Source organism: Hippocampus bargibanti, linkage group LG01, assembly GCF_051943395.1.
Source record: "Hippocampus bargibanti isolate YZ-2025 linkage group LG01, ASM5194339v1, whole genome shotgun sequence".
In the NCBI taxonomy this organism is placed as follows: Eukaryota; Metazoa; Chordata; class Actinopteri; order Syngnathiformes; family Syngnathidae; genus Hippocampus; species Hippocampus bargibanti.
Genome location: NC_142734.1, coordinates 18,522,200 through 18,548,862, shown reverse-complemented (window position 1 = coordinate 18,548,862; position 26,663 = coordinate 18,522,200). Strand labels below are relative to the sequence as shown.

Below are 26,663 nucleotides of genomic sequence, written 5' to 3'. Positions count from 1 at the left end.
GACGTCATCATAGTCAGATTTAGAAACATATGAACTCTACAGAGTAGTTTGTTCACCATTTGATTGGCAACGGTTAACGTACTTTGTTTACAATTTCATGTCAGCATTCTTTATATATACAAACTGTAGCATAGAAAAAAATAATTTAAAAAAACGTTTTTATCGTGTTACCTTTAGTCCATGCGCCGCTCCTTCTGAAGAAAGGCATCGATAACTTCTTTGTAGAAGCCTTCCTTATCTTTCTTCAGTTTTAAAAGTCTCTCTGTCTCAACGGAGATCACTGCCAGTGAAGAAAGTCGTCCTTGATCAGTCCTGTTCCGACTGTATGTTTTCAGTGCTGAGAATGACAATCTCGTCTACTTCTACAGCAACAAATGGGGCTGCACCGATCTCCTTTTTAATGTAATTTCTAATGACATCACCAACTGCTTCAATTAAATCGTTATATATATATATATATATATATATATATATATACAGTAAAGTCTCGTTATATCGATATCCGAAAAATATCGATATAACCGGGACTATCGATATATCCGACCCTGTTTGCATGTAATTTTCTCCGTGCGTGCATAGAAATAGTATCGATATAACCGGGACTATCGATATATCCGATATCGATATAACGAGACTTTACTGTATATACATATATATATACTTACATATATATATATATATATATATATATATATATATATACACACACACACACACACACACACACACACACACACACACACACACACACACACACACACACACACACACACATATATCTATATATATATATATATATATTGTGTGTATATATATATATACATATATATATATATTGTGTGTATATATATATATATATATACATATATATATATATACACACATATATATACATATATATACATTATATATATATATATATATATATATATATATACAAATGATATATCGAAAATGTTTATTTAATGAAGGAAGGTTTGCTTCGGTCAGTGTTTCGTGTCGGACCGATTTACATGGTTGGACAGGAAAGTTTTGTGCGCATACGTCTGCATTACATCTGGGCATTCGAAGTAAACCACGGTTGAGTCATGACGTATCCCACTGCTTGTCTTGTGTTTTTTTTTTCTGGATCCCACAACACTGTATCTTCCTTACCATAATGGAGAGCGCAACACATATTATTACACATATTATATTATGGCAAATTGGCGTTTTCATGTTTGTTAAAGTCATTATAATTGCATGCTGCCTTGCATGCTGGGTCCGAGAGGACAGTAATTTCATCTGTGCTGTATGTCATGCATATTAGCATATTTGACAATAATGCTGACTTTGACACAGAGATCGGGATGGCTAGATAGATATACACACAAATACGCGCGCACACGCGCAGTGTGCCATATAATCATCTGTTTTTCTGTCGATTTAAAATAAGCAATGTCAGAGGCCCAAGTCAGATGTGTCAAACTAAGGCACAACCTTGGCAGGGAGACTGGTGGTTCAACAATGTTAAGTGCTATTCACTCAAACTAACCTGCAAACAGCAACGACTGTGTTATTCTTTAGAAAAAAGGTCATGGTTGTCCATGACAGAAATAAGATTCGATAATTTTGAAGATGACAAAATGCTAGCAAGACAGCATAAGCAGTGCTGCAACTGAAATATGAGTATATTATGAGAAGAAAACAAGAAGAAAATGAGGATGCGCCAAGACCACCTGACATCACAACAGAGAAGAGTCAATGAAATCCAGAACCCAGATGGGGAAGAGCCTGGAAATGACCTGAGTGGAGGAGGACATTGGTTTCTCTCTGATAAGTCAACATAACAGGCATTCAATAAGAAAGATTTGAAAGAGGCCAGCAGCTGAAGGCAACCACTACCTTTCCCAGAACTGCAGCTGGAAAACAGTCTCACAAAACAGCTTGTGAGGAGCCCGTTGAGATGGCATAAGTGATAAGACAAACTGGAAGATGGAGAACAAAGCAGCCTTTCAACCTAAAGTGAGTGCTCATCACTCTGCTTCATTCAGCTCTTTGCCTGTAATACTCAAATGGCACAACACATCGCTATCAATAAAGTTGATTGAGTAAGAGTTGCAGTTTCCGACGACGTTGGCCTCGCCAACCTCAAATTTACCGCCACCCTTCAAGCTCCCACATGTCCCAGAATGCTTTTCAAAAGGTATATAAACTAAACATGCACACCAACTGTGAGAGAGACTGATGTGCGTGTGTGTGTGTGTCTGATTGCGTGCATGTGCGTCTGAGTTTGTGCATGTGCTTCTGATTGTGTTCATGAGCATCTGTCTTCCTGCTGGGAAGAACAAAAAGCCCCCGAGGGGGGAAAATCTAAGAAGACCGCATATCCCAACCTGCAAATAAATCCCTGTTGAAACGTCCAGCTGTATTGGTTCTTTACCGAAATCCAAAGTGATGATGCACAGAACATCTGGAACAAGAACACTCTTGAGTGGAGTGTACACGGGCACACACATACGCCCACATGCACAGGTACCAAAGCGTTGCAGATTCGTGCTGGATTAGATGTGGACCCTGTTTGAATTGCATTTGAGCAAAGTAAACAAGGTGTGATTGAAATGATAAAGCGGGTGCTTGGAGCTTTTCACAAGTCACACACGCGCGCGCGCGAGCGCACACACACACACACAAACACACACACGCACACACGCACACACACACACACACACACACACACACACACACACACACACACACACACACACACACACACACACACACAGTCTACCCCCTTTATACAGTATTTCTTTTAGTAGTTCAATTCCAAAAGTTAAACTCTATACTTGTACTAAAAAAATAACTCCAACAGGTCAATTTCTACCCAATCCCATAATTAAATTACTTTGTCTATTGGTGAATTTTCATTTACTGTTCAAATCAGAACTCTAAAAGTTCAATTCATAGCATACTTAATTCTCTGTGTAGTGAATACTGAAAAAAAGAACTTTTTATCTTCTCTACACACAGACACACATGCACACTGGACTCATGTGTTTACTGGATGTAATTGTTTTGCCGAAGGAAAGAAATGTCGTGCATGTAAATGAATGTTACCTGAGTACTGGGTGTGTATCCTCTGAAGCCCCAACAGCAGGATGATGATGATGCTGAAGCAGGTCTGTTGGGTCAACCACCTGTTGCATCCACACATTTTTGCGTCCTCTTCAATTGTAGGGTTTCACCCCTCCCCCAAAGCGAATAAAGATCTCCTGTCAGAAATCTGAGGGAAGACGCCCGGTCATCCCAGATTGACTGTTGAGCGGTGTCTGGGGAGAAATAAATCACAGAGAGCACAGCTTTCCCCCAGCTCTGCGTCCACCCATGCAGGTTGCGCTCCGAACCACACACCAATGCCAAGCTAGAGTCGTATGACAACTTCCTTTGCAGCGCTTTTCAAAGTAAGTGTCTAAAAGGCCAGCGGAAGCCTTTGCAAATGCACCGCTTGAACCTCAATGGAAAGTAGACTTTCAATTTGCAAGTCAGTTCCTGATAAGCGGCGCGAATATACCCGTATCGCAAAAACCTTTACATTGTAACTTTTTTGGTGCATTTGCAACTTTTGAATGCAGTGAAAGCTTCAGTGTTTTTTTGCACAAATATATACCGTATATCTCGTAACAGTAATCATTTGAATGCAATTTTCACCAGCATACAATAATATGAAGTACAACAGTACAACTTGCAGTTGTTTTTAATAAGCCAATAAAGAAGCTGAGGATCCAAAACGTGAGCATTTTCCATACGCTTGACTGCGTGTGTTCATTGTTCAGACACGTCTTCCACCTGTCTAAAAGCAAAGTATGGCTGCATTCTTTCCAGAGTGAAAAGCTCAGGAGAGAAAGCTGGGGGGGTATGGGGGGGGGGGGGGGGGCGCTGACGTCTTCTCCATTTGAGTTCCGGCAAACTCGCCAGTGAACTTTAACAAGCAAAATAAGGCGGCAGGTAATTGATGGTTGTGCTTCCTTGCTAGACATCTTTTCAAGTGAGTGTGGGGTAGAAGGCAAATGACGGTCAGAGCAGCAGACTGTTGTAACATGTCCTCTGTAAGAGGTAAAGAACACAAATACTGTATGCCTTTTAGTTCCTGCTCCTCATCTTGAGTGTCAGGACCCTGTCAGCACACGTTAAGACCACTTTTCATTGCTATGGGTTTCCACCTCGGGGCCTCAACATAAAATGACATTCAAATCCCACCTCTCTTCTCGCTGCCAGAATTGTGTATAGGCACAATCCATCAATGTGCTCTGCGTGCGTTTGCTTTGTCCGAGCAAAGAACCTAACGTGGAGGATTGACAAATAAACCTGTGATTCTAAATCTTAAAGACAAAGAGAACTTGGTGCATTTCAATCCTTACATTTTATTGTTTTTGTTCTCTGGATTTTACAAATATGAGACTCTTGCAAATCAACTTCAAATGTGCAACAAATGGCATTATGGACTGTGGACTGGACCGCCCATCATGGTCTCCTTCCCTTGCTGTCTCCCTTATCCCAAACCCGATTCCTCCCTGCTCCACTGCAGGTCAGAAATAAAGACCTTGGATGTGAGCTCCAAGGGAAGAACAACAGTATCTTTGGATGAGGTGGGTCACAACGGTTTCCTTTTAGAATGTCTCATCTTGCCATGTGGGGTTTGGGGAAAGCACAGATAATTATGGCATGCAAGACTCACGTAAAGACCCACTGGCATATATATTTTTTAATATAGAAAATAAAGTCTCTGGCTTAAGTACTGAGGCCACGCTTAAATTGGACACTGCGAAGCGTATTTATGATACACCCTTCAAACTGCTGCTCACAGAGGTATCCGTTGTAACGGTCAAAACCATTTGAACACAACAGCTGTCTTTTCATACTCAATACATCTGGTTCGAAGGACATACGTCACTTGAATATTAGTTCTTCATCTACATCGCTTCACTACAAATGTCCTTTTTTCATGAAAACAATTTGAAAAAGTGGAGAGGAGAAAGCCATCCCACTCTATCCAACTGCAATACACATCTCAATATGGCACGAGTGTCTTCAAAATGACCGAAATGCATCATCACTGGTGAGTGGGGGGCGGGGGGGAGGGGTGGATTCACACCATATCTAAAAATGACGCTAAGACATAAATTGCCACCACAGAGCCATTTTTTCCTTCAAGAAGAAACGTGCTACTTCGCAAATCTTTTTCAAGAAGTAAAAACCCCCCAAAAATAATAAAATACATCATCCGAACCGCTTAACAACACTGCGACTGAGCAGCTCCAAGCAAGAGGTTGACCTTGAGATCAACTTGTCATTCACCAGAGAGGCCGCGCATTGTGCAACAGAGGATTTTAATCATCCTCATTTCTTTGGAAGGTCACGTGACTGTCCATTAGTGTAAACGTAAAAGGATTATAGACATTTTCTGCCTTTGAGTGACCCGCCTCAGTGTAGCCATGTGTCACGCCAAGACACCGGATGTGCTTATCATGACTGTTGGTGCAGCACTCCAACATGAGCCCCACCCACAACAAGTGGAAAAAAAAAAACACTTGTTGCATGTTTCCATGGTTGTCCAAGGAGAATTTTTCTGAATAATGCCTCTGGACTGTGAAGACATTCCCTTCCCGCTCTTACTTTTGCCCGGACACCAGATTCCAAATGAATATTTTAACACTAAAATAAGGGAGGGCATTTTGACTGAAGAAATTCAAAGAAAATGCCTCGTTGTGTAACACAAACTCTTCAAATCAACCGCCGGTCAAAAAGAACCATGGAAGGAAAAAGTAGTGGTTGTTACAGTGGAGGAAATGACTGGGTGTCAGCTCTCCTCAGCATCCCATCCCGGAGGTGATCATGCTCTTGTCTTTTCAGTCTTTGACCTTAAACCCTTGGCTCCCTCCTCTTCCCCCGAGACAGCTTCTCTCTTGTTCTCTCCGTGCACAGAGGAGGGGCGAGGGGTGTTTCTCAATCAGCGTAGTGCATGATGGATTCGACGTAGTTGCCTGGGAAAAGGCCCGTGGTTCCGTTCATCACACCCTCGTACCAGCCGTCGTCGTTCTTCTTGATCACGTAGATGATGGCGCCCTCTTGGAAGGACAGCTCGTCTTCTTTGTCGCGACTGTAGTCGTATATGGCCACCACTGTGGGACAGGCCGAGGAGGACAATCACCTTATTGTCAAGCCTTTTACGTTAGCAGGAAGTTAAGCCAGCGATCATCAGGTGTACCGCAGAAAATTAGCTTTCGCTTATCAAAGTTCTGAGCTCACTGGGATGGATGTTTGTCTTCACTGTACCTCACTTACCCATGTTTTATATGTTTTTCGGAACACATTTTGGCGTATGAAACTTCCCATTGTCAAAGCTAAGGAATTTTATAATGTCCAATATAAGCTTTAAATATATTATATACTGTAGTGTTTACATTAAATTGTGCCTGTTGTCCAATAAGACCAACTGAAACTTTCTTGTCGTCCTTATTAATTATTGTATTGAAACATACTACTTTGGTAAAATACTTTTAACACATCACCCTAACCTTTTTTATGCCCTGTACAGACCAACATTCATCCATTTTTGGACAAAATAATTATTCCATGTGGTATTCTTAGTTTACAAAAGGAGTATTTCATGGCTTACTGCACTCCAATGGAGAGAAGTTTATTTTGAAGAAGGGGCAAGACCCTCTATGGCTCAAACAGTATTGTGTTTTTTTAAGATGAAGTGCAAGCTCATTCTGCAGGCAATAGAATGTCTATACAATCAAACCCTGCATACTTGCAGTCCAGCACACTTAGTTTTTGTTTTACATTCTTTTAAAATATGTTTTCAATACCCCACCACCCCAAAGCATATTTTAAATGCTTATCTTTTTTTTTAACTTTGGGTTAAGAAAATTTAATAATATTCTCGAATGTAATTGAGTAGGCATCAATTATATATGGATTTTACTAATTGCGGGTGGGACAGGTACCTACCATGCTGGACACGTGAAATAGAGTGACTATATTATATACAAAAGGCTAAAATTGATTCATTAAAAACTGTGTGTTAATTGGTCTTATGATTATTTCTTACAAATGTATTTTGTCCTGTGGTTAGCGTGTCAATCTCACGGTGCCGAGGTATAACTGGATGAATTTTGCTACGGCCACCCTGTGCATGTTCTCACTGGGCCTGCGTGGGTTTCCACCTACACTCCAAAAACATGCACAGCGGAATGATTGAGCGTTCTAAATTGTCACACTCAAATATATTTGAGAGTAAATGGAGACCAGGTCATGACTCTTACAGAATATCTACCTTTTGTGACTTTCTTCATGTGTAATGATATTTTTCGAATGCAACCATATCCAAATAAAAGTTTGGAAAGCACCGAAAGAACACATGTAGTTTGAGCCAACCTTTTTCCAGGTAGCTGCGTGGCGCCCAGGGCGGGTCCTCCTCTGCATACGGATCGCTATACTCCACCACAGCGGACTCTTCTTCTTCCTCATCATCCTCATACTCCTCCGGCGGGGGAGGAGGAGGCGTCGCGTCCTCAAAGACTGGCTCGTCTGCAAGGGGCGGTGGGGGTGGGACGTCAGAGACTGGTTTGGAGAAAAATGAAATGAATTAAAAAGTGGAAGCACACTACCATAACAAAGAATAGACATGAGAAGGTCATTCTCATGCATTAAAGGAGAGGAGGATTGCATGCTGTTTTGTCCTACCAGGAAAAGGACACACATGGATCAAAAGGGTCAGATTCTTATTGGTCAATCAATGAAACATGCTTTTAATTACATATCGAACAAACACAAACACTGCCAAAGGGCACTCTTTAGCCCATTTTCCTCGACACCCAATCTACTCATTTTTTCCCCTTGACAATTACAGTTTCCTCCATATGCCCGAGTTCGCAGTCGTCCATTTTACAATAGAAAAGAGGACTAATTTCAAGTGGTACCAGTCACAGCAAAACCCACAAGCAACAATAGAATAGAATGAATAGAATGTTGTAAAAGTAAAAGTTGAAAATCATAATTTCACAAAAGCGCTCCAACAAAGGAAAAACAACTTCAAAAGACTTCATGAGGTCAATGAGGCAGAGAGAACATCCACCCATCCATCCATTTTCAACACTGCTTATCCTAAATAGGGTCACAAGTGGTGCTGGATCCTTTTCCAGCTGACTTCAGGCAGAGGGCAGACGACAACCAACCATTCACAGCCACATTGTCAATGAGTGGAAACAGCCCACGCAGAGCGCTCACAAGCCAGGCGAGTGTGCCATGACAGCATTAGTGACTTTTGTAGATTGCACAAGAAAACTTTCATTTAACCTTTTAAAATAAAGTGACAGCATTCGCATGTATAGATGCTGCAGAATTACACAAATTGTATTCAAGACTCTTTTGCTAACTATTTCCCTATTTAGAAACAAACAAAAAAACAATCCCTTTTCTGTTCAAACTATAGACTCAAATATCCCTCTTCAAACAGAGTTGCAACAATAGGGAACATGCTCAATGAACAACCAGTAGCAGTTGATACAGTATCATAATACTTATACGTGTAGCCTAGTGTATCTGAACAGCCCAATTGAGCAGTTATTACAAATCAGATGTTGTAGTATCCCATAGTAGCAAATCCTGACAGCGGAAACGCATCTGTGACAAGGCAGGTAGACTATGCGTTGTGGAAAAGGGGCTGTTTCATCAGGAATTCTATAAAAGCGAAAACAAGTGAGCAAGGATGACACCTAGAGGCCATGCTGATTTCAAGCAAGTCTGAATACAACAGACGCGGTTAGTGGAAAATGTAGTTCCTCAGTCACGACACATTCCAGAGACTGCGACAAAACATTTACTTAGAGACTAAAAATCCCCACAACAGCAGATGTTGACACACATGACGTGCATAAAGATGGAGGTCATGCAGAAGGTTCTCAAACCACTTACTGGTCTCCTGAACTCGGGCCACAAAGCCCATCAGGGGCAGTTGAGGAGTTATCTGCATGGATGGGGGAGGGGGCGCAAGTGGGCCTGCAATTGCCAAAACAAGGTTCATATACAGAGAAGGGGGCATGATCAGAAAACCATTGGGTCATTTCAAATAATTGTATTATTTTTTTAATGAATATCTGACATGTTGGCCCATCTCTCTCATCTCATCTCATTTTCCGTACCGCTTATTCCTCATTAGGATCGCGGGGGTTGCTGGAGCCTATCTCAGCTGTCTTCGGGCACGAGGCGGGGGACACCCTGAATTGGTTGCCAGCCAATCGCAGGGCACACAAAGACGTACAACAGTCACTCTCACACTCACACCTAGGGACAATTTGGAGTGGTCAATCTGCCTGCCATGCATGTTTTTGGAGTGTGGGAGGAAACCGGAGGACCCGGAGAAAACCCACGCAGGTCCGGGGAGAACATACAAACTTCACACAGGGAGGCCGGACCGGGACGCGAACGGCGACCTCTGCACTGTGAAGCCGGTGTGCTAACCACTCGACTACCGGGATGTTGGCCCACAGATTCACAATTTAAATATAGCCAATTTTTGTAATGTAGCCTTTATTAGCCCAATGTAGCCACAAGGGGGCACAAGCCAGTGTCTTATTGTGCCGGTCCCAAGCCCGGATAAATACAGAGGGTTGTGTCAGGAAGGGCATCCGACGTAAAAAAAATTGCCAAAACAAATATGCGAATCAAACCTATGAATCCCATATCGGATCGGTCGAGGCCCGGGTTAACAACGGCCGCCGTTGGTACTGTTGACCTTCAGGGTGCCAGTGGAAAATGGACTACTGTTGGTCGAAGAAGGAGAGGAGGGAGGTGTGCCCGGAGGAAAAGAGAGAAATGGAACGCCAAGAGTATAGAACTTTGAATGTAGGAACAATGACAGGTAAAGGTAGAGAGCTGGTTGACATGATGAGAGAAGGAAGGTAGACATACTGTGTGTCCAGGAGACCAGGTGGAAAGGGAGCAAGGCTAAAAGCTTAGGGTCAGGGTTTAAGTTGTTCTATCATGGTGAAAACAGAAAGAGAAATGGTGTTGGGGTTATCTTAAAAGAGGAGTTTGTTAGGAATGTCTTAGAAGTAAAAAGAGTATCAGATAGAATGATGAGTCTGAAGCTAGAAATTGAAGGCGTGATGTTCAATGTTGTTTGTGGGTATGCCCCACAAGTAGGATGTGAGCTGGCGGAGAAGGAGAAATTTTGGTTGGACTTTGATGAAGTCATACAGAACATCCCGAGAAGTGAGAGGGTTGTAATTGGTGGAGACTTCAATGGACATGTTGGCGCAGGAAACAAAGATGATGAGGAGGTGATGGGCAGGTTTGGACTCCAGATGAGGAACACTGAAGGACAGATGGTGGTTGACTTTGCTAAGAGAATGCAAATGGCTATTGTGAATACTTTCTTTCAGAAGCGACGGGAACATAGGGTGACCTATAAGAGTGGAGGCAGAAGTACACAGGTAGACTACATTTTGTGTCAAAGGCACCATCTAAAGGAAATCAGTGACTGCAAAGTAGTGGTTGGTGAGAGTGTAGGATGACGCTGGCAGTGAGGAAGATGAAGGCTGAAGTGAGGACAAAATGGTGGAAGTTGAAAAAGGAAGAGTGTTGCATGGCATTTAGGAAGGAGGTACGACAAGCACTGGGTGGGCAAGAGGTCCTTCCAGATGACTGGCAAACTACAGTGAACATAATCAGAGACAAAGGTCGGAAAGTACTTGGTGTATCGAGTGGAAGAAAGGTAGATAAGGAGACTTGGTGGTGGAATGGGGAGGTGCAGGAGTGTATACAGAGAAAGAGGTTAGCAAAGAAGAAGTGGGACAGTGAGAGGACGGACGAGAGTAGACAGCAGTACAAGGAGATGCAGCGCACGGTTAAAGTAAAGGTGGCAAAGGCCAAACAAGAGGCCTATGATGACTTGTATGCTCGGCTGGACAGCAAGGAAGGCGAGACTGATCTTTACAGGCTGGCGAGACAGAGAGACAAAGATGGTAAGGACCTGCAGCAGGTTCTGGTAATTAAGGATAGAGATGACAATGTATTAACAGGTGCCAGTAGTGTGATGGCAAGATGGAAAGAGTACTTTGAAGAATTGATGAACAAGGAAAATGAGAAGGAACAAAGAGTAGAAGACGTGACTGTTGTGGACCAAGACGTAGCAAGCATTAGCAAGGATGAAGTGAGGAGGGCGCTGAAGAGGATGAAGGGTGGAAAGGCACTTGGGCCTGATGATTTACCAATCGAGGTATGGAAGTGTCTTGGAGAGGTGGCGGTGGTGTTCCTGACTGGTTTATTCAACAAGATCTTAGATGGTGAACAGATGCCTGAAGAATGGAGACAAAGTGTACTCGTGCCCATTTTTAAGAACAAAGGAGATGTGCAGGGTTGTACTAATTACAGAGGAATAAAGTTGATGAGCCATACAATGAAACTCTGGGAAAGAGTAGTTGAAGCACGACTAAGAGCAGAAGTGAATATTTGTGAGCAGCAGTATGGCTTCATGCCAAAAAAAAGAATACGACAGATGCAGTGTTTGCTTTAAGAATGCTGATAGAGAAGTACAGAGAAGGTCAGAAGGAATTGCATTGTGTCTTTGTAGATCTGGAGAAAGCGTACGACAGGGTGCCCAGAGAAGAGCTGTGGCATTGCATGAGGAAGTCTGGAGTGACGGAAAAGTATGTTAGAGCGGTACAAGACATGTATCATGACTGTAAGACAGTTGTGAGGTGTGCTGTCGGTATGACTGAGGAATTCAAGGTGGAGGTGGGACTCCACCAGGGGTCAGCTCTGAGCCCCTTCTTGTTTGCTATGGTGATGGACAGGCTGACAGACGATATTAGACAACAATCTCCTTGGACCATGATGTTTGCAGATGACATTGTGATCTGTAGCGAGAACGAGGAACAGGTGGCGGATAAATTAGAGATGTGGAGATATGCCCTGGAAAGGAGAGGAATGAAGATCAGTCGCAGCAAGACGGAATATATGTGTGTGAATGAGAGGGATCCAAGTGCAAGAGTGATGCTACAGGGAGAAGAGATAAAGAAGGTGGAGGATTTTAAGTACTTTGGGTCAACTGTCCAAAGCAATGGAGAGTGTGGAAAAGAGGAAGAAGAAGCGTGTCCAGGCAGGCTGGAGCGGCTGGAGAAAAATGTCAGGTGTGATGTGTGATAGAAGGGTTTCAGCTAGGATGAAAGGAAAAGTGTATAAAACCGTGGTCAGACCAGCCATGATGTTTGGACTGGAGACAGTGCCACTGAAGAAAAGACAGGAAGCAGAGCTGGAGGTAGCAGAGCTGAAGATGTTGAGGTTTTCTTTGGGAGTGACCAGGTTGGATAGGATCAGGCATGAGTACATTAGAGGGACAACTCATATTAGAGGCTTTGGAGAGAAAGTCAGAGAGGCCAGACTGAGATGGTTTGGACATGTCCAGAGGAGAGAGAGTGACTATATCGGGAGAAGGATGCTGAGCCTTGAACTGCCAGGCAGGAGACCGAGAGGAAGACCGAAGAGGAGGTTTATGGATGTGGTCAAAGAGGACATGAAGGTAGCTGGTGTGAGAGAAGAGGATGCACAAAACCGGGATAGATGGAGGACATTGATTCGCTGTGGCGACCCCTGAGGGGAAAAGCCGAAAGGAAAAGAAGAAGAGCCTTTGTTATTAGCCCAAAATCTCACCTGACCATTATTACTGTGCCTGGGGTATTATGCAAGTATCACTGGTGTGATTTTGAATCATTTTAGTGCCTTTATATTACATACAAAGTGTGTTGAAATGCACTGCGCTTGCTGAATTGCTTTTTCGCCATCCTGCGGGTATTATAAACCATTATAGAGAAAATATTAATTCAGTGTCTCTGCATGGAGGCAAGAAGGATGCAATGCCATTCAAGACATCAAGAAAATGAAAAGCAAACCATCCAAGTAGACAGAGAGTAATATTATCACAGTATATCATAGTTCGGAGTCTCAAAACAACAACAATGGCTATAGCTCATCTTTCCCAAAAACTTGAAAAAAAGCAACTCGAGTTTCACAATGCACACACACAGATAAAAAATGAGAAAATATTGTTTATACTTTGATTCTGGGCAAAGTGTGGTCCACCGTTGAGCTGGTTCTGATTTGGTGCGGCGTTAGGCTGGCCGGTGACAGATGAGGGGCGGCGGTAGGGCAGAGATCCTCCCACATGGGCATTTTGGGGTGGCTGCCCCAGGCGATTCATGCTGTAGAATTGAGGCGCACCTGCAGAAAGGGCCAGCAAAGGACATGTAAGTGAGGGTTTGACCATCTCACTTTCAGAGAGCTTTGGAAAGAAGGCATGATAGAGAATAGACAGAATTTCTAGTTATCATATTTTAAAGTTTCATGCTGTTGTATGCTTAGTTGGCCCAACACAATGCCCACAATGGAAGCACAGAAAATATGGGGTCAATCTGAGATGAACAGACAAAGCCTGTTAAACTGTCATCCTCAGGGAGGATATCTGGCAATGGGCGGAATTTAGGACTTGGTAAACTCCTTCACACGAACAACTCATTAGCCAGGTTACAAATCTATCAGTTCATGGAAAGACAACCCATTAAAATGTCTGCGTTCTGTTGCTTTATAGATTTTAGTGGGATGTCCAGGGGCGTGGTATTCAAATCAAGACGACTATGATTTACTCATGTTTCACTTAAATTTGCATATACTCTCAATAAATATCTTGGCAGAGGGCTGCAGTGGTTCGGCATCAGTCATTAACGGCTACGTCCCCTGCCGGCAGTAAAAGACAATCTTCCTGTGTACGAGCCTTTGTTCACAGTGTCCAAACATCTCGGACAAAGCTCCACTTTGGAATACAAGATTTAAAAAAAGTACTCGCAAAAGCACAGAAAGGTTGAAATCTCATGCGTAATATGACAAAACGGGTGGTATGAAGGCTGGAAATAGACATGGTGAACATGGGAACAGAGGAAGCATTAACCAGACGTGCAATTCCAACACATACCTCAGAACTTTGACAAATACTTTTCCTGAATGAGCTGTGATCATATTCACAGCTTCAAAACAGTGCGAATGCATCACAAAACTCAGCCGAGATGATGGGGGGTGGGGGGCGGGCTTTCCACATTGGGTTACACTCACCTTGTGCGGCGTTTCCATATGGGGCGGGTCCTGCGCCAGTGGTGGCTGTGGAGATGGGGAGCAGGGGAGGAGGTGGGGGTACATGAGGGATCTCGGCAGGTGGGTTAGTGGCCTGGGGGGGGCTTTCAATGACAGGGGCTATGGGACCAGGGGTGGTGTCAGTGTTGGGTGTTGGTTTAGTTGTGTTGGATGGAGCAGGGGCTGGGGAGTGTTAATCATGTGATTAGGTGAGTGAAAGGAGGAAGAGGAGAAAAGAAGGGTGAAGGAGAGGAGGCACGTTCTACAATCTTTCTGGATTATCCACATTCTCATCTGAGTTTTAATTTTAAGAGTGCAGTTTCATCAGAATAATTGTGAGCAGGCAAAGGTCGTTACCTGGGAAGGCAGTGGGTGGGGCTGGGGTGGGAACGGCAATGGGCACCCCCACACTGCCACTGCCGCTATTCTCCCGGCTACTGCTGCGACTGCTGCTGGGGTGGCTGCCTCCGCTGCTCCCACTGCTGGTGGCACGTCAGCAAAGATGTCAAGACTCGCACAAATGACAATCGCCATCAAAGCCGCCGCATTCGGATTTCCGCTCAAGTCACTACGGCTTGAACTTTTATTACAGCACAAAGCATCACGGAGAAACACGCGCCAATTATGTCACAGATATCGAAAGCAGCCTTGCAAAAGACGCACGGCAACGTCAGCACACCAAAGACGAGACATGGGGCGCTGAAATAGCAGAAAGCAGAGTTGCAGTGAGATGAGGATGGATAAAATTAAAAACATTCAAAAACCTCTCTTTTACTTTATTGTCCTTGCACTTGTGCCACAGCGCAACAGATGGTGAGTTTTTCATGATCCTCCAGCAAACCATTGTCTCGAATGACGGTTTCATCTCGGAGAGGATAAGTCACAAGCGCCTTGTCGTACTGCTGCTTGGTATTTTGAGATTGCTTTCATTCCAGTACAAGCTGGTCTGGGTATTCACCATGTGTGGAATAATTACGAGACAGGGGTTGAAATCAGGACTCCAAATAAGGACTACTTAGTGGTCTGGGTCAGGTAGAAGTGTAGGAAAGGAGACGAATACAAGGGAAGGGGAAAGCTCAACAGGGCCTGTGTTCTACACAAATAGTGAGGCATGCTGGGAGGGGGAGGGGGTACCTGTACGTGCGGTTCCTCTGATTAACAGATGCACTGCGTGCTGGGCTCGCCAGGGGGTGCGCCAAGTTGCGCGTCGGGCTTGAGACGTAGTCGTTAGGGACAACGGGAGGACGCACCGGCTCGAGCGTCCTATATGGGGAGTGTCTCCTGTGAGAGGATCAGGAGTTGTGGGAGGGGGGAGGAAAGGGGTGGAGGGGCATCCACAGAAAATTGTAGGGGAAGGGAAGGGGGAGAGCGGGACACAAACAAAGTGCAAACTTAAAGAAAACGGGAAATCACAGGTGGAACAGTGGGGCTGGCTGGGGCGAATCCAGAGGTCGCAACTGCTGTGCAGGACCAATGCAGAAAAAAACTACACTGCCTGAATCAAGAGTCAGTCTATCTATCTATCGATAGCATAAAATGAAAAGACAACCAAAAATACATGTGACAGCGTATTTAAACGAGGGATGGGGGCACTAAAACTAAGAACTCCAGCAGAATGGACATCTCGCAGTTCACGTAAAAAAGTGTAGTAATGGCAAAATGGGAAGATGCGGGCAAGCCGGAAACAAACTCAACTAAGGGGAATTAAAAAAAAAGCTCTCAGCCTTTAGCCAAAGACTGGCCCAGTCATGGAGATGTTGCAGCGATTCCATGCTTCTGGCAGAAACAAACACCAAAACCACACTGCAGAAAGTCATGAAGCAGATGGAACACAGTCAGTCACAAATCCAGCAGAGAATTCTTAACATCGGCCACTCGCAGACACACCAACAATGACAGCGCCTGAGAATTAGAAATGTCCTCAAAGGGACAAAAACACCAAGTTTTTCAGCTGCAGGAGAACACACCCCTTGGGATTGGAGACGCGCTCAGCAGTCCAACGTACACAACAAAAACAGGATGAATAGCTCTTGCTGGTAAAGATTTTACTCCGAATGGCAAAGTACGGCGCCCGACGAAACACAAGTACAGTGATACCTCAGCTTACAAACTTAATTGGTTCCCACAAAGTGTGGGTAAGGCGAAAACTTCATCTGATGAACATTTATTTCCCATAAAAAACAATAAAGATTTGAATAATCCATTCCCAGGTCCCCATAAAACGTAATTTTCTACTAAATAAGCCTTAAAACTACCCAACATATACCTTATTTTATGTATAATAAATGTGCTATTGTATTGTAATTAAAGAAATACACTGGACTGAATAATAAAGTAATTTTATTTACCTTTGTGATGGTCGTTGATGTAGTTGACTCTAGATGATATCCGAGTGAAGTTAATACCCTCACTCACACGGTCCCCTGCTCGCTGCTTTTCATTAATCCAAATCAACAGAAGTTTTTCAACCTCTTCCATTGCCTGAGACCGTTGCTCAGACAACACACAAACGCCCTTAGCCACACATAGCAATGGCCGACTTAGCGTACTGGTACTGGGACGCGAAGACACACAAACGCACACCTCGTTCGTGTTTTTTGATGATCTCCTTCTTCTGCTCGACCATAATTTTCTGTCTTCATGTCTTCTTAGGCTTAACACTAGCCTGTGGTGGGGTCTTTTTCGGTCCCATAATCGCAAAAGGATTCCACTCGATAGCAAACCACATCTGCACTCAATGGGGGTGTGGAAAACTAGTCCGCCAGCCACTGTGGCGCTGTTCGACCACCGCTGGTTTGGTGTTCATCCACCGCTGAGAGGTTTGGTGCGTCCGCCGAAAACTAGTTTGTAACTACAGTAAAGTCTCGTTATATCGATATTCTCGGGAGTTAGAAAAAAATGTCGATATAACCGTACTGTCGATATATCCGTCCTGCGCCGAACTGCATTACCAAAAGCCGCCAAAAGAGGGCATCCAAGCGCCATATAAGAAACTGAGCTGGCCATGAGCTCGCCATTTTTTTCGGGTGAGAGATGTTCCCCCAATGTTGCCTCAAAATGGCACATATAATTCTTTAATCGATTGCAAACATGTATGCTTTCCTCTTCAGAACTACAGTGTATTTGAATCATATTCATAACTGGATGTGTAACAAGAAACCTTAGTATCCGAATCTGAAGACATTGTTTGGATTCACAAGCAATGCAAGACGTCTTGGTGTGAAGTCATTTTTATTGGTGTTTTGCATTTGAATAAAAAGTGACATCGGTTGTCCTTTAATACACAGTATGGAATGTACAGTAATTTTCAAAATCATCACACTTCAGCAGACAAAACAAGAAACATTGTTGCAAAAAACGATTGCATTAATATACAGTACAGCGGGCATGTACATAACACAACAGAAAAACTGCAACGCTTACATCTTACTGTATTATGTATGCAATTTAAAAAAGTCATCAATCTTCATCTGCTTCCCATTTTTACCTTTTAAAACAAACACTTCAATCTCGTCTGTTACACACGAGCTAGCGTCTGAAAATGAAAATGGCTCTGCTACACGGGAGCTGGTCACGTGACCAGGTCACGTGACCAAGTCGACCAATGGCGCAACCGATGGCGTGTATCGATATAAACATAGCAAAATGGCCGGCGGGAGATGAAAAAGAGCACCGTAGTAACGGGACTATCGTAAAAACCGCGAATCGTACTAAACGGAACTAATTATACATAAAAAGACTAGAAATGTGCACGGGAAATGAGAATAGTGTCGTAATAAGCAGTATTATCAAGATAAACGATATCGATATAACGAGACTTTACTGTAGTTTGTATTCCAAAATATTCTCGCGAATTTAATATTTGTAAGGCGAACAGTTCGTAAAGCTAAAGCATTCATAAGCCGAGGTATAACTGTACAGTGTACAAATGTGCGCACAAAACAATGCAACACACGACCATGTTTTGTTTCTGCTTTAGTCTGTGAGTGAGTGGATTGTATGAATCGTTGACTTCTTGCCATCTGTGTACACTTGCAAGGCAAGGACCACAAAGAAAATACATGTTTATCGGAAGAATCAAAGAGATGACATACCCAAGGGTCCCTTTCCCACTCATCGGTGGGCTGGGCGGCTTCTGTGTTGGTGGGTTCGTACGAGGGAGTCCACCTCCAGCTTTCATGCTCTGAGCACTGGCCTAAAGACAGAAAAGTGTGATGAAAAGGCAGCCGTCTTGGTCTTGGTAGGACAATTTGACAAAGAAAACAAAAAGACCATTTAAGGGAGTAGTTTAAATTTTGGACCCATTTAAAATCACAACTTGTTGTTTTCCTTGGTACAACTGACTGATGAAATTTCGGTAAAAGAATTTAAATTTGGAAAAATTACCAACTACTCCTAAAAAAGGGTATCAAAATAATTCCACAGCAATTTCCAACGACGACAACAACAGCAAAGGTGTCATTCAGAAATCATAACATCTTCCTTCTCTAAGAGGCTCGCTTTAAAAATCTTACCTTAAACCTTTGCAACCACTACAGTTGGTTTCAAAGATTAAATAAGGTGAGCAGAGAGGGAAACAAAGAGAAAGAAAATCAGCAGATTAGTATCCATTACAAAGAGGAAAACAAGAGTCCAAGAGTGATTTTCTTGGAAAAGCCTGAACAAACTTGAGCAACGAAACATCTCAAACAAGCATTTTAAATCCTCACTGTGAAAAATAAATAAGCAAGAATGGAATTTAAAAAAAAATGAGGTGGTGGGGGCAGCACATTAAAATGATCAATGACGATTGAGCAATTTAAGGGGCAGCGCGTAATGTGTGGGAAGCCGTGCGTATTTGGGTCAGCAGAACGACACAGTAATAAAAATCGATAATACGAAATATAAAATGATAAAAATGACACTAAAAGTTATAAGATTTAAAATTGAACTGTCAGCAGTTTGGTATATCTTATTCTACTTTCATTCCTTTCATAACTGCTGCTGTGTATTGTAAATTTCTCCACTGCGAGACTAATAAAGGTAAATCCAATCCAATATCATAGTACAGTGAAACCTCGGTTTACGAACCCCTTGGTTTACGAACTCTTTGGTTTACGAACGTTACATTTATGAAAATTTTACCTTTGCATACAAACTATTTTTCGGGATACACACGGAGCTGCCACAATAAGTGATGTGTCGTTCGCGAATGAGCCCGTTCTCCTAACAAGAAAATGGTGTCCACTGTTATTGTCCTCTATTCCCCACCCCCAGTCTTCGGTTAAAGCCACGTGATTGGTCAAGAACACAGCAGTGGGGGATGGGGTTACAAACAGAGAGAGAGTGAGGCCATTCTCCAACAAACAAAATGGTGTCTTCGGTTAAAGCCACGTGATTGGTCAAGAAGCCAGCAGTGGGGGGGGGGGGGGGGGGTTAAACATTAAAGAGACGGGCAGACAGAGAGTGAGGAAACACACACACGAAAGGGAGAGGACAGAGCTTGAAACAAAAAAAGTGAAAAAAAAAACAAATGAAATGGTGAGAAAATGGATAGAAAACAGTGAAATTTGGACCCATTTCAACAAAAGCAGAGTGTAGACTGGAAGGTTAAAATATCCCATCAATCAGGCTCCACAAATAACCCGCACAAGTCATCTGTACACTTGATGCAAAAAGCTATCAACCCAGCTAAACAGATCACAATTGATGAAGAACTGGATACAATTATCACAGAAAAAGCACCTACAAGGGATCATTCCTCAAGATGGTGAAAGAAGCCTATGTTCCTCATCAAGTGTTTAATGCTGAGGAAACAGGACACTCCATTCCATCAAGCCGTTAACGTCAATCACAAAGGTAAATAAAATGACTTTATTGTACAGTACAGTTTATTTCTTTAATCATAATACTATGCACATTTATTGTACATAAAATAAGGTATATTTTGTGTAGTTTTAAGGCTTAGAAAATGAGTATTTAATGGTTTCCCATGGGAAATTAATTTTTGGGATACACACTTTTCGCCTTACACACTCCATCTGGGAACCAATTAAGTTCGTAAGCCAAGGTCCCACTGTATTCAATAAAACAATTCTTTAAGAACAACAGATTGACATCGTATACTATTCTGTCAAATAAACCTTGCGTCGGCCATTTTTAATGCTTTTCGACTTACGACTATTTGACTTTCGACTGTTTTGTCGGAACGGAACCCAGTCATAACTCGGATGTTGTATAAGGCACACCAGATTATAAAGTGCTACAGTAGAGGCTGGCGTTACACACTACTTTTTCAGGGGGAAATGGAGTAGGTGGCTGCTGACACTAGTCCGAGACCTGTTGTGGCTCAATATGACTTCACTTATAAGGCACACCTGCGTATAAGGCGCAGGGTCATTTTTTTGAAGAAAATCAAGGCTTTTGGGTGCGCCTGATACACCTGAAAATACGGTAGTTACTTAGTCTGATGAAGTCCAGATCAGAACATGGTAGCGGTGTCAAGAGTGTCTGTATTAGTTTGAAAAACACGAAAAACAATACTCCACCATGTGCTTCCTCCTTACCTTAACTCCATGGCCCATGTCATCTAACAGGCTGTAGTCAATTGGCTTGCGGATGTAGCGCACAGGCCTCTCTTGATTGGCCGGGGCGATGATTTTGTGTGTGCGGGATGTGTTCTTGTTGGTGGTGAGGATGCCAATCTCCCGCCTGGCCACCTTTTCTTTGTGAATGTCCACCGTCTGAGTACATGAACACATTTTATGACATTGTTTGAACTCTAAATGCCCACTTACTGCAAGGTATATTCGATTAAAAGACATCAAATTGAGCTGTCACTTGTTTTCCTCCAACAGCGTTTGTCTATCAATATTCATTATGTGTCATAATATCACACCCAGAAATCAATTGCAATTTCCCTTTCGCAAGGTGGTGAGATTGACTTTAGCATGACCACTAGTGACTTTATTTTCAAAGCATGGCTTGGATTTAAATTTATGTAATTCTTAAAGAAATGTGATTAGATTTACAATAAGCACTCACTGAAGTGTCATTGGACAGGAGGGGCAGAGCTACATAATGTCACACATTTGCTGTGTTGCACTCAGGATAGTTTCACAACATCTTGTTGTACGCACACACTGTGTCATTGGGTACATGAATCGTTTTTATTCAATTATAATGTTTTGAACGTGTGCCAAAATCAATATATTTATTTTTTATTTTTTTTCAATTAATTGCCCTGCACAAGTGGACAGGAGGCAATATGATGATGCGTTTCTCCGATTGTGTATGGGTTTGGGATATTTTACCCACGGTCAATGGAGGTTCTCTGCATAGACAAACATCTGCAAAGCAGAAAACAAGCGCCCACCTGAGAGATGTGGTTGATGGAAGACTCCATGCGGCGTAGCTGCGAGGCCTGGATGTCCAGCATCTGCAGGACATTGTTGGCCAAAGTGTTGATTAGGTAGGCCACGCTAGCCAGGGACTGAGTTGTGTAGTTCTTAGTCTCTTCCAGCGCTCGATGCTTATCTGGAGACTGTAAGAGGCAATGTAAATGTAACATTTCATATTTCAATTAATGTATACAATTTGATTGATAGTGAACCTATAAAACACTAGTATCAACGCACATCCATTTTCTTTACTGCTTTTGTTTAGAATTGCATGCAAGCAGTAGCCTCATTTGCAGCTGACAGCGTTAAAGACAGGGTACGCACTTCGCTAATGATATGGGCACACAAACTAAATGTACTAAATGTGAAAAGACGCTAGAGAACATGCAATCTCACACAGAAGACCAACGCAGACATACTGACATTTTAACATTATTATTCTCTTCCACCCAACATCCGTAATATTGACTCCCTCCCTATTTTCAAGGCTCACCTCAAAACCCACTTGTTTAAAATTGCTTTCAATGTATAGTTCTGCTATTTTATTATGTATCATTTTAATTATGGTTTTATTGTTATGCGCTTTGTTTTATTGTTTTTATTGTAAAGTGTCCTTGGGTGTTTTGAAAGGCGCTTGAAATAAAATGTATTATTATTATTAACCACTAGACCAGAGATGGGCAAACTACGGCCCGCTTTTTAATCCGGCCCGCCGAACTTGCCCAAATTATAGTAAACAGTGTCTGAAACTCATGACAAAAAGTTAGCGGACAACAGGGCAGATAACTGAAAAGTTGCCTGCCCCATTTTTCACAACTTGAAGCGAATGAGACTAATAATCACATTAAAAAACATTGTCACAAAGTATAAAGTTTTTTTTAAATCAAGAATGTATCTACTACAAATGCTACCTTGCTTAATTCACAGTAAATGTGCAAGGCTGTAGATTTTGCTGCAGTAGTCGATTGTCATTGTGGTGCACAATTCAACGTTTGCATTGTTTCCTATGAGCCACTAAGCCCCTTTCATAAGTCTCACGTAACTTTACAGTCACGGTTTAATGTAAATTTACGTTTTGTAGCGTGACATATGTTGTTAGCTTCTTTTGAATCTTTCTTCTGGGCATCTATTTTGGAAAATGACATGCAATTGCACGACTTTATAACGCTTGCGAAAGTCCGGAAGAAAGAAGCAGGCTTCTGATTGGCTGCCGTGCCGAGTATGCAAATTTCAATTGCAGGTAGCCTATGTCTGTGTGCTCGGCGACGGTACACGTGGATTGTTTGCGCGTGAAGGTGAGGGCGTCAATGGAGAGTTTGTTGAGCGCGCGGTCAGGACAAACAATCTATGATTTGGCGGAATTTAACACAAGTAGGTATTATTGAGCTTAAATATTTCGTTGTGTAATAGTATGTTTTGAATGTTGAAAGTGATTCCATTTTTCAATAAATGTTGATTTATTTTTTTGCCCCTTCAATGAAAACGTATTAAAAATAGACGCAATCTTGATAAATCACAGTGCATATGGTATTTTAATCTATTTCCAGTTCCTCCTCCAAGTATCTGCCAAATAGTATGTAAACGCCATATTCCTTGAGACAAATTTATTAACTGATCAGGGATATTTTTCACATTTGAAAGACAGTTAATAAATTGGGTTGTAGTGTTCTTACTGTGGTATGAGTTTTGTACACACTACATTTAAAGGACAACCGGCACCATTTTTTTTTGTATCCCACTGACAGATGTCAGCCTTGTTTTATAGCATCTAAAATATCCAAATCAGGCAGGCTGATATTTTAGTTAAATGAAAAACACCAATAAAAATGACTTCAAAATGAATCCGGAAATGGCCAGTTTCAGAAGCTCCCACCCCCTTGTTCGTGACGTCACGCCAAGACGTCTTGCCTTGCTCGAGAATCAAAACAATGGCTTCAGATTCGGAGAAGATGCTTTCTCTTTACTCATCCAGTTATGAATATGATTCAAATAGTTCTGAAGAGGAAAGCATAAATGTTTGCAATTGATTCAAGGAGTCCTCTCATATCAATTCGAGCCGTCAATGACAGCAATATAGCACCCAGAACATGCAGAAGATTGCGCCCAAGCTCCGTTGGAAATGGGCTGATTTGTCAGCTGGGAATTTGTGTCAGCGAAAATCAAATAGTTGTCTTGGTGCAACACACAACGATTCACCATGGCGTTATTTATGTGTTTTCCTTCTAATTTCGCCATCAACACGGATCAACACGAAGTTTTCAGACCAAACAAAGTACCCAAAATGCATTGTGTATCGCTTTCTCGGTCAGGGGCGGTCCAAACGTGACGTCACATGGGGATCACCATCAACTCGAAAACAAGACTTCCTGAATATTCAGCGCAAGTCTTAAAACTTAAACTATAGCTATATGCTGTGGAATCTTTGTAAAATATGCTCAGTCGAAGTCATTTGAAGTGATTTTATAAATTATGGACATAACTTGTCCGGTAGCGTCGGTTGTCCTTTAATGCTTTAGGCTTAGTATTTCTGGCCCAAACACTCCCTCCAAATGCTCCTGGCCCGGCCCCTCTGTCAAATTTTAGAACCCAATGCGGCCCGCGAGTCAAAAAGTTTGCCCACCCCTGCACTAGACCAACAATGAACTTGACCGAATCAATACTCTACAGTAAACATTTGAAAGCCGGATAAGATTGTCGTTTAAGTGATAGTTTGAAAATGCAAAGACAGGCAGAGATTTCAAGAAATTAAGTGTTCCATATTGATATTTGTATTTTCTAATTATTGTGAGAAATCATTACCTTGACCGGTATCTTAATATATATAATACTGCATCGGGGCACCTTGTTCCAAAACCATGCATGGCAAGTTAATGGAACAGTCTAAATTGTCCCTCAGTGTGAGTGCGGATGGTTGTTTGTCTCTGTGCGCTGGGATTGAATAGCAACAGGTTCAGGGTGTCCCCCACCTACTGCCCGAAGACAACTGGTAATGGCTCCAGCATGCCCAAAAAAACGTTGTGAGGCTACAGCGGATCAGAAAATTGATATATTGTAATGCTATTATTAAAAGTCTTTTGAGCACTTTTCAAAAGTGTCTGACTAGTCGCTGTTTGCATTAATCAGTTGTCAGTTACAAGAAGTACTCCCTGTTGTATATATACGGGTGAACATATTGCTGAAAACGTACAAAGATTAAAAACAGCACCCCAATTGCAGAGATGCACCATTTTTTCACCATTTCTCTTTTCCTGGCTTTTGGGGTGTAACTAAAACAGCACCCAGAAACAGGCTTGTGCGCTATTGCACACAGTTTGCTACCCTAAATGATACAGATGTTGGGTTCAAACAATTCTTCTTTTCCTTTCGGCTTTTCCCTTCAAGGGCTCGCCACAGCAAATTAGTGTCCTCGAAAACCTGCTAACTGACTGATGTGACAGCAGGGGACAAAAATTTCCTTTAAAAGAACAGTGGAAGGTAAACATCATGGAACTGGACTGACAACAATGCTAATGGAATGTTTGGAAGCAACTGGTGTGCCCATGGCCACAATGGAGAGACATCCAAGGAAAGCAGGGTTTCAATTTCCCTGCTGACACAAAGGGCAGCATTGTCAATAGTATGTTGTGAAAAGAAATGTTGCCCACTTGTCTGTGAAACTGCCAGAACTCAACTATGACACAATCCAAACAATTTCAATGACGATTTTGTCATTGAGGGATAGTTGGCAAGAAGGAATTTCAATTGCAGTAAGTTACTGCATTGACTGTGCAGTCCTAGAAGGCTATGGGGTGTGTGTGTGTGTGTGTGTGTGTGTGTGTGTGTGTGTGTGTGTGTGTGTGTGTGTGTGTGTGTGTGTGTGTGTGTGTGTGTGTGTGTGTGTGTGTGTGTGTGTGTGTGTGTGTGTGTTTTTTTGGGGGTCTGATCGGCACCTGTCAGACTTGTTCTTGTAGTATTAAAACAAAATCCAATCTTCTCAAAATCCAATCTTCTGAACAGACCCCCCCCCCTCGTCGTTACATACTAATCTCTGACAAAGGCCCTTTTATTTTACAATAAATTGCCAAGCGCTCCATAGTTCAGATTACAGCTGCGGGACACAATCAACAAAAGCATGAGAGGGTTACAATACATTTCTATACAAAAGGATGAAAATGAAACGTCACAGACTCAGTCGTACCAACTTGTTTGCTCGTCTAATAAGAGTTGTTGAATGAACAGGCAAGGTGATGAGCCCCTAATGAGTCGCAGTGTTTGGGCACAAGATCATAAATCAGTCGACAGTCACGGTTATTTTAACTCCATGCGTCGAGCAAAGATGACCAGAGATTCATGAAGCTTCTCGTCCTCGATCACGCTCGCTCAATTCACAAGCGGCTTGCATTTGCATTGGATATTCCAGTAATCGAATCACTTGATTATCAACGCATTTTAAAACGTAGATGTTTGATGGGGGCAGCTGAAAGCTATCTGGCTAAGGCGAAGCCCACGGCGACTGTAGAAGTCACAAAGGTGTTTGTATCGTGGGAATGACAGACAATTTCGAGCCCGCATGCTTTAAGCACGCGTCGTGACACGAGAAAGAGACTGAGTTTCACAAAGCACCGCATTGTTGTTGTTTTTTTAAAGGTTTGTTTGTTTGGGAATTTTTGTGCTTTTATCCCAACTGGCTAACGCCGCATCTCGTCGAAAGCACTAGCAACAGCTACCCAGGGTTTATGGATACTGTGAATAACCAGCAAGAAAACATGCTTTCATACGCCAAAATGCTTACCTGGACATAGTTGCTCTCGCAATATTCAGCGACTCTTTCCAAATTAGTGAAACTATCCAACAGAGCGTTGCGACCTGCTGGAATCTCCTCTTCCAAAAGCATTTGAAGCTCCGCCATTTTCACATCTTTAGCAGGGCGGCATGGAGACACATGCGCCGCCACGGTTACGTGAGGCACTGCAAGGACCACTGGCTCATTGGGTGGATGTCAAGAGTACAGTCAGATAAGAAAAATAAGAATAAATTAGTCTGACAATGGAGAAATTCCCAAGGAATGTACACTGCTTTATAATACGGTAAATGTTGTACTTTTAAATATGTTGTTCGTTGCATTTTTTCTTCACACCT

At 42.5% G+C, this 26,663-nt stretch overlaps 2 protein-coding genes across 19 annotated transcripts in view; both read right to left on the bottom strand.

Annotated features, from left to right (window-relative positions):
* Positions 1-3,385, bottom strand: part of LOC148903405 (collagen alpha-1(XVIII) chain-like) — a 38,685-nt gene extending 35,300 nt beyond the window's left edge. The window contains exon 1 of the mRNA XM_089002017.1: positions 3,097-3,385. Coding sequence (XP_088858143.1) covers positions 3,097-3,193 — 97 coding nt within the window. The 5' untranslated portion in view covers positions 3,194-3,385. The remainder of the gene's footprint in view (positions 1-3,096) is intronic.
* Positions 3,386-4,384: 999 nt separating this feature from the next.
* abi2b (abl interactor 2b) lies at positions 4,385-26,477 on the bottom strand. 18 transcript variants are annotated; one of them, XM_089001886.1, is made up of 12 exons: positions 26,317-26,477; positions 21,521-21,688; positions 20,712-20,888; positions 18,681-18,698; positions 18,261-18,361; positions 15,301-15,447; positions 14,524-14,648; positions 14,149-14,349; positions 13,099-13,263; positions 8,959-9,042; positions 7,420-7,572; positions 4,385-6,158 (listed from the first exon to the last, which is right to left on the bottom strand). In XM_089001886.1, exons 1-12 carry the CDS (start codon positions 26,431-26,433, stop codon positions 5,983-5,985), a joined length of 1,632 nt encoding a protein of 543 aa, XP_088858012.1. In that variant the 5' UTR covers positions 26,434-26,477; the 3' UTR covers positions 4,385-5,982. The 18 variants fall into 18 exon arrangements, with proteins under 18 accessions (XP_088858012.1, XP_088858010.1, XP_088858009.1 ...); XM_089001884.1 differs by having other exon boundaries at positions 7,420-7,605; positions 14,524-14,645; XM_089001883.1 differs by having other exon boundaries at positions 7,420-7,605; positions 26,317-26,476.
* Positions 26,478-26,663: the final 186 nt, after the last annotated feature.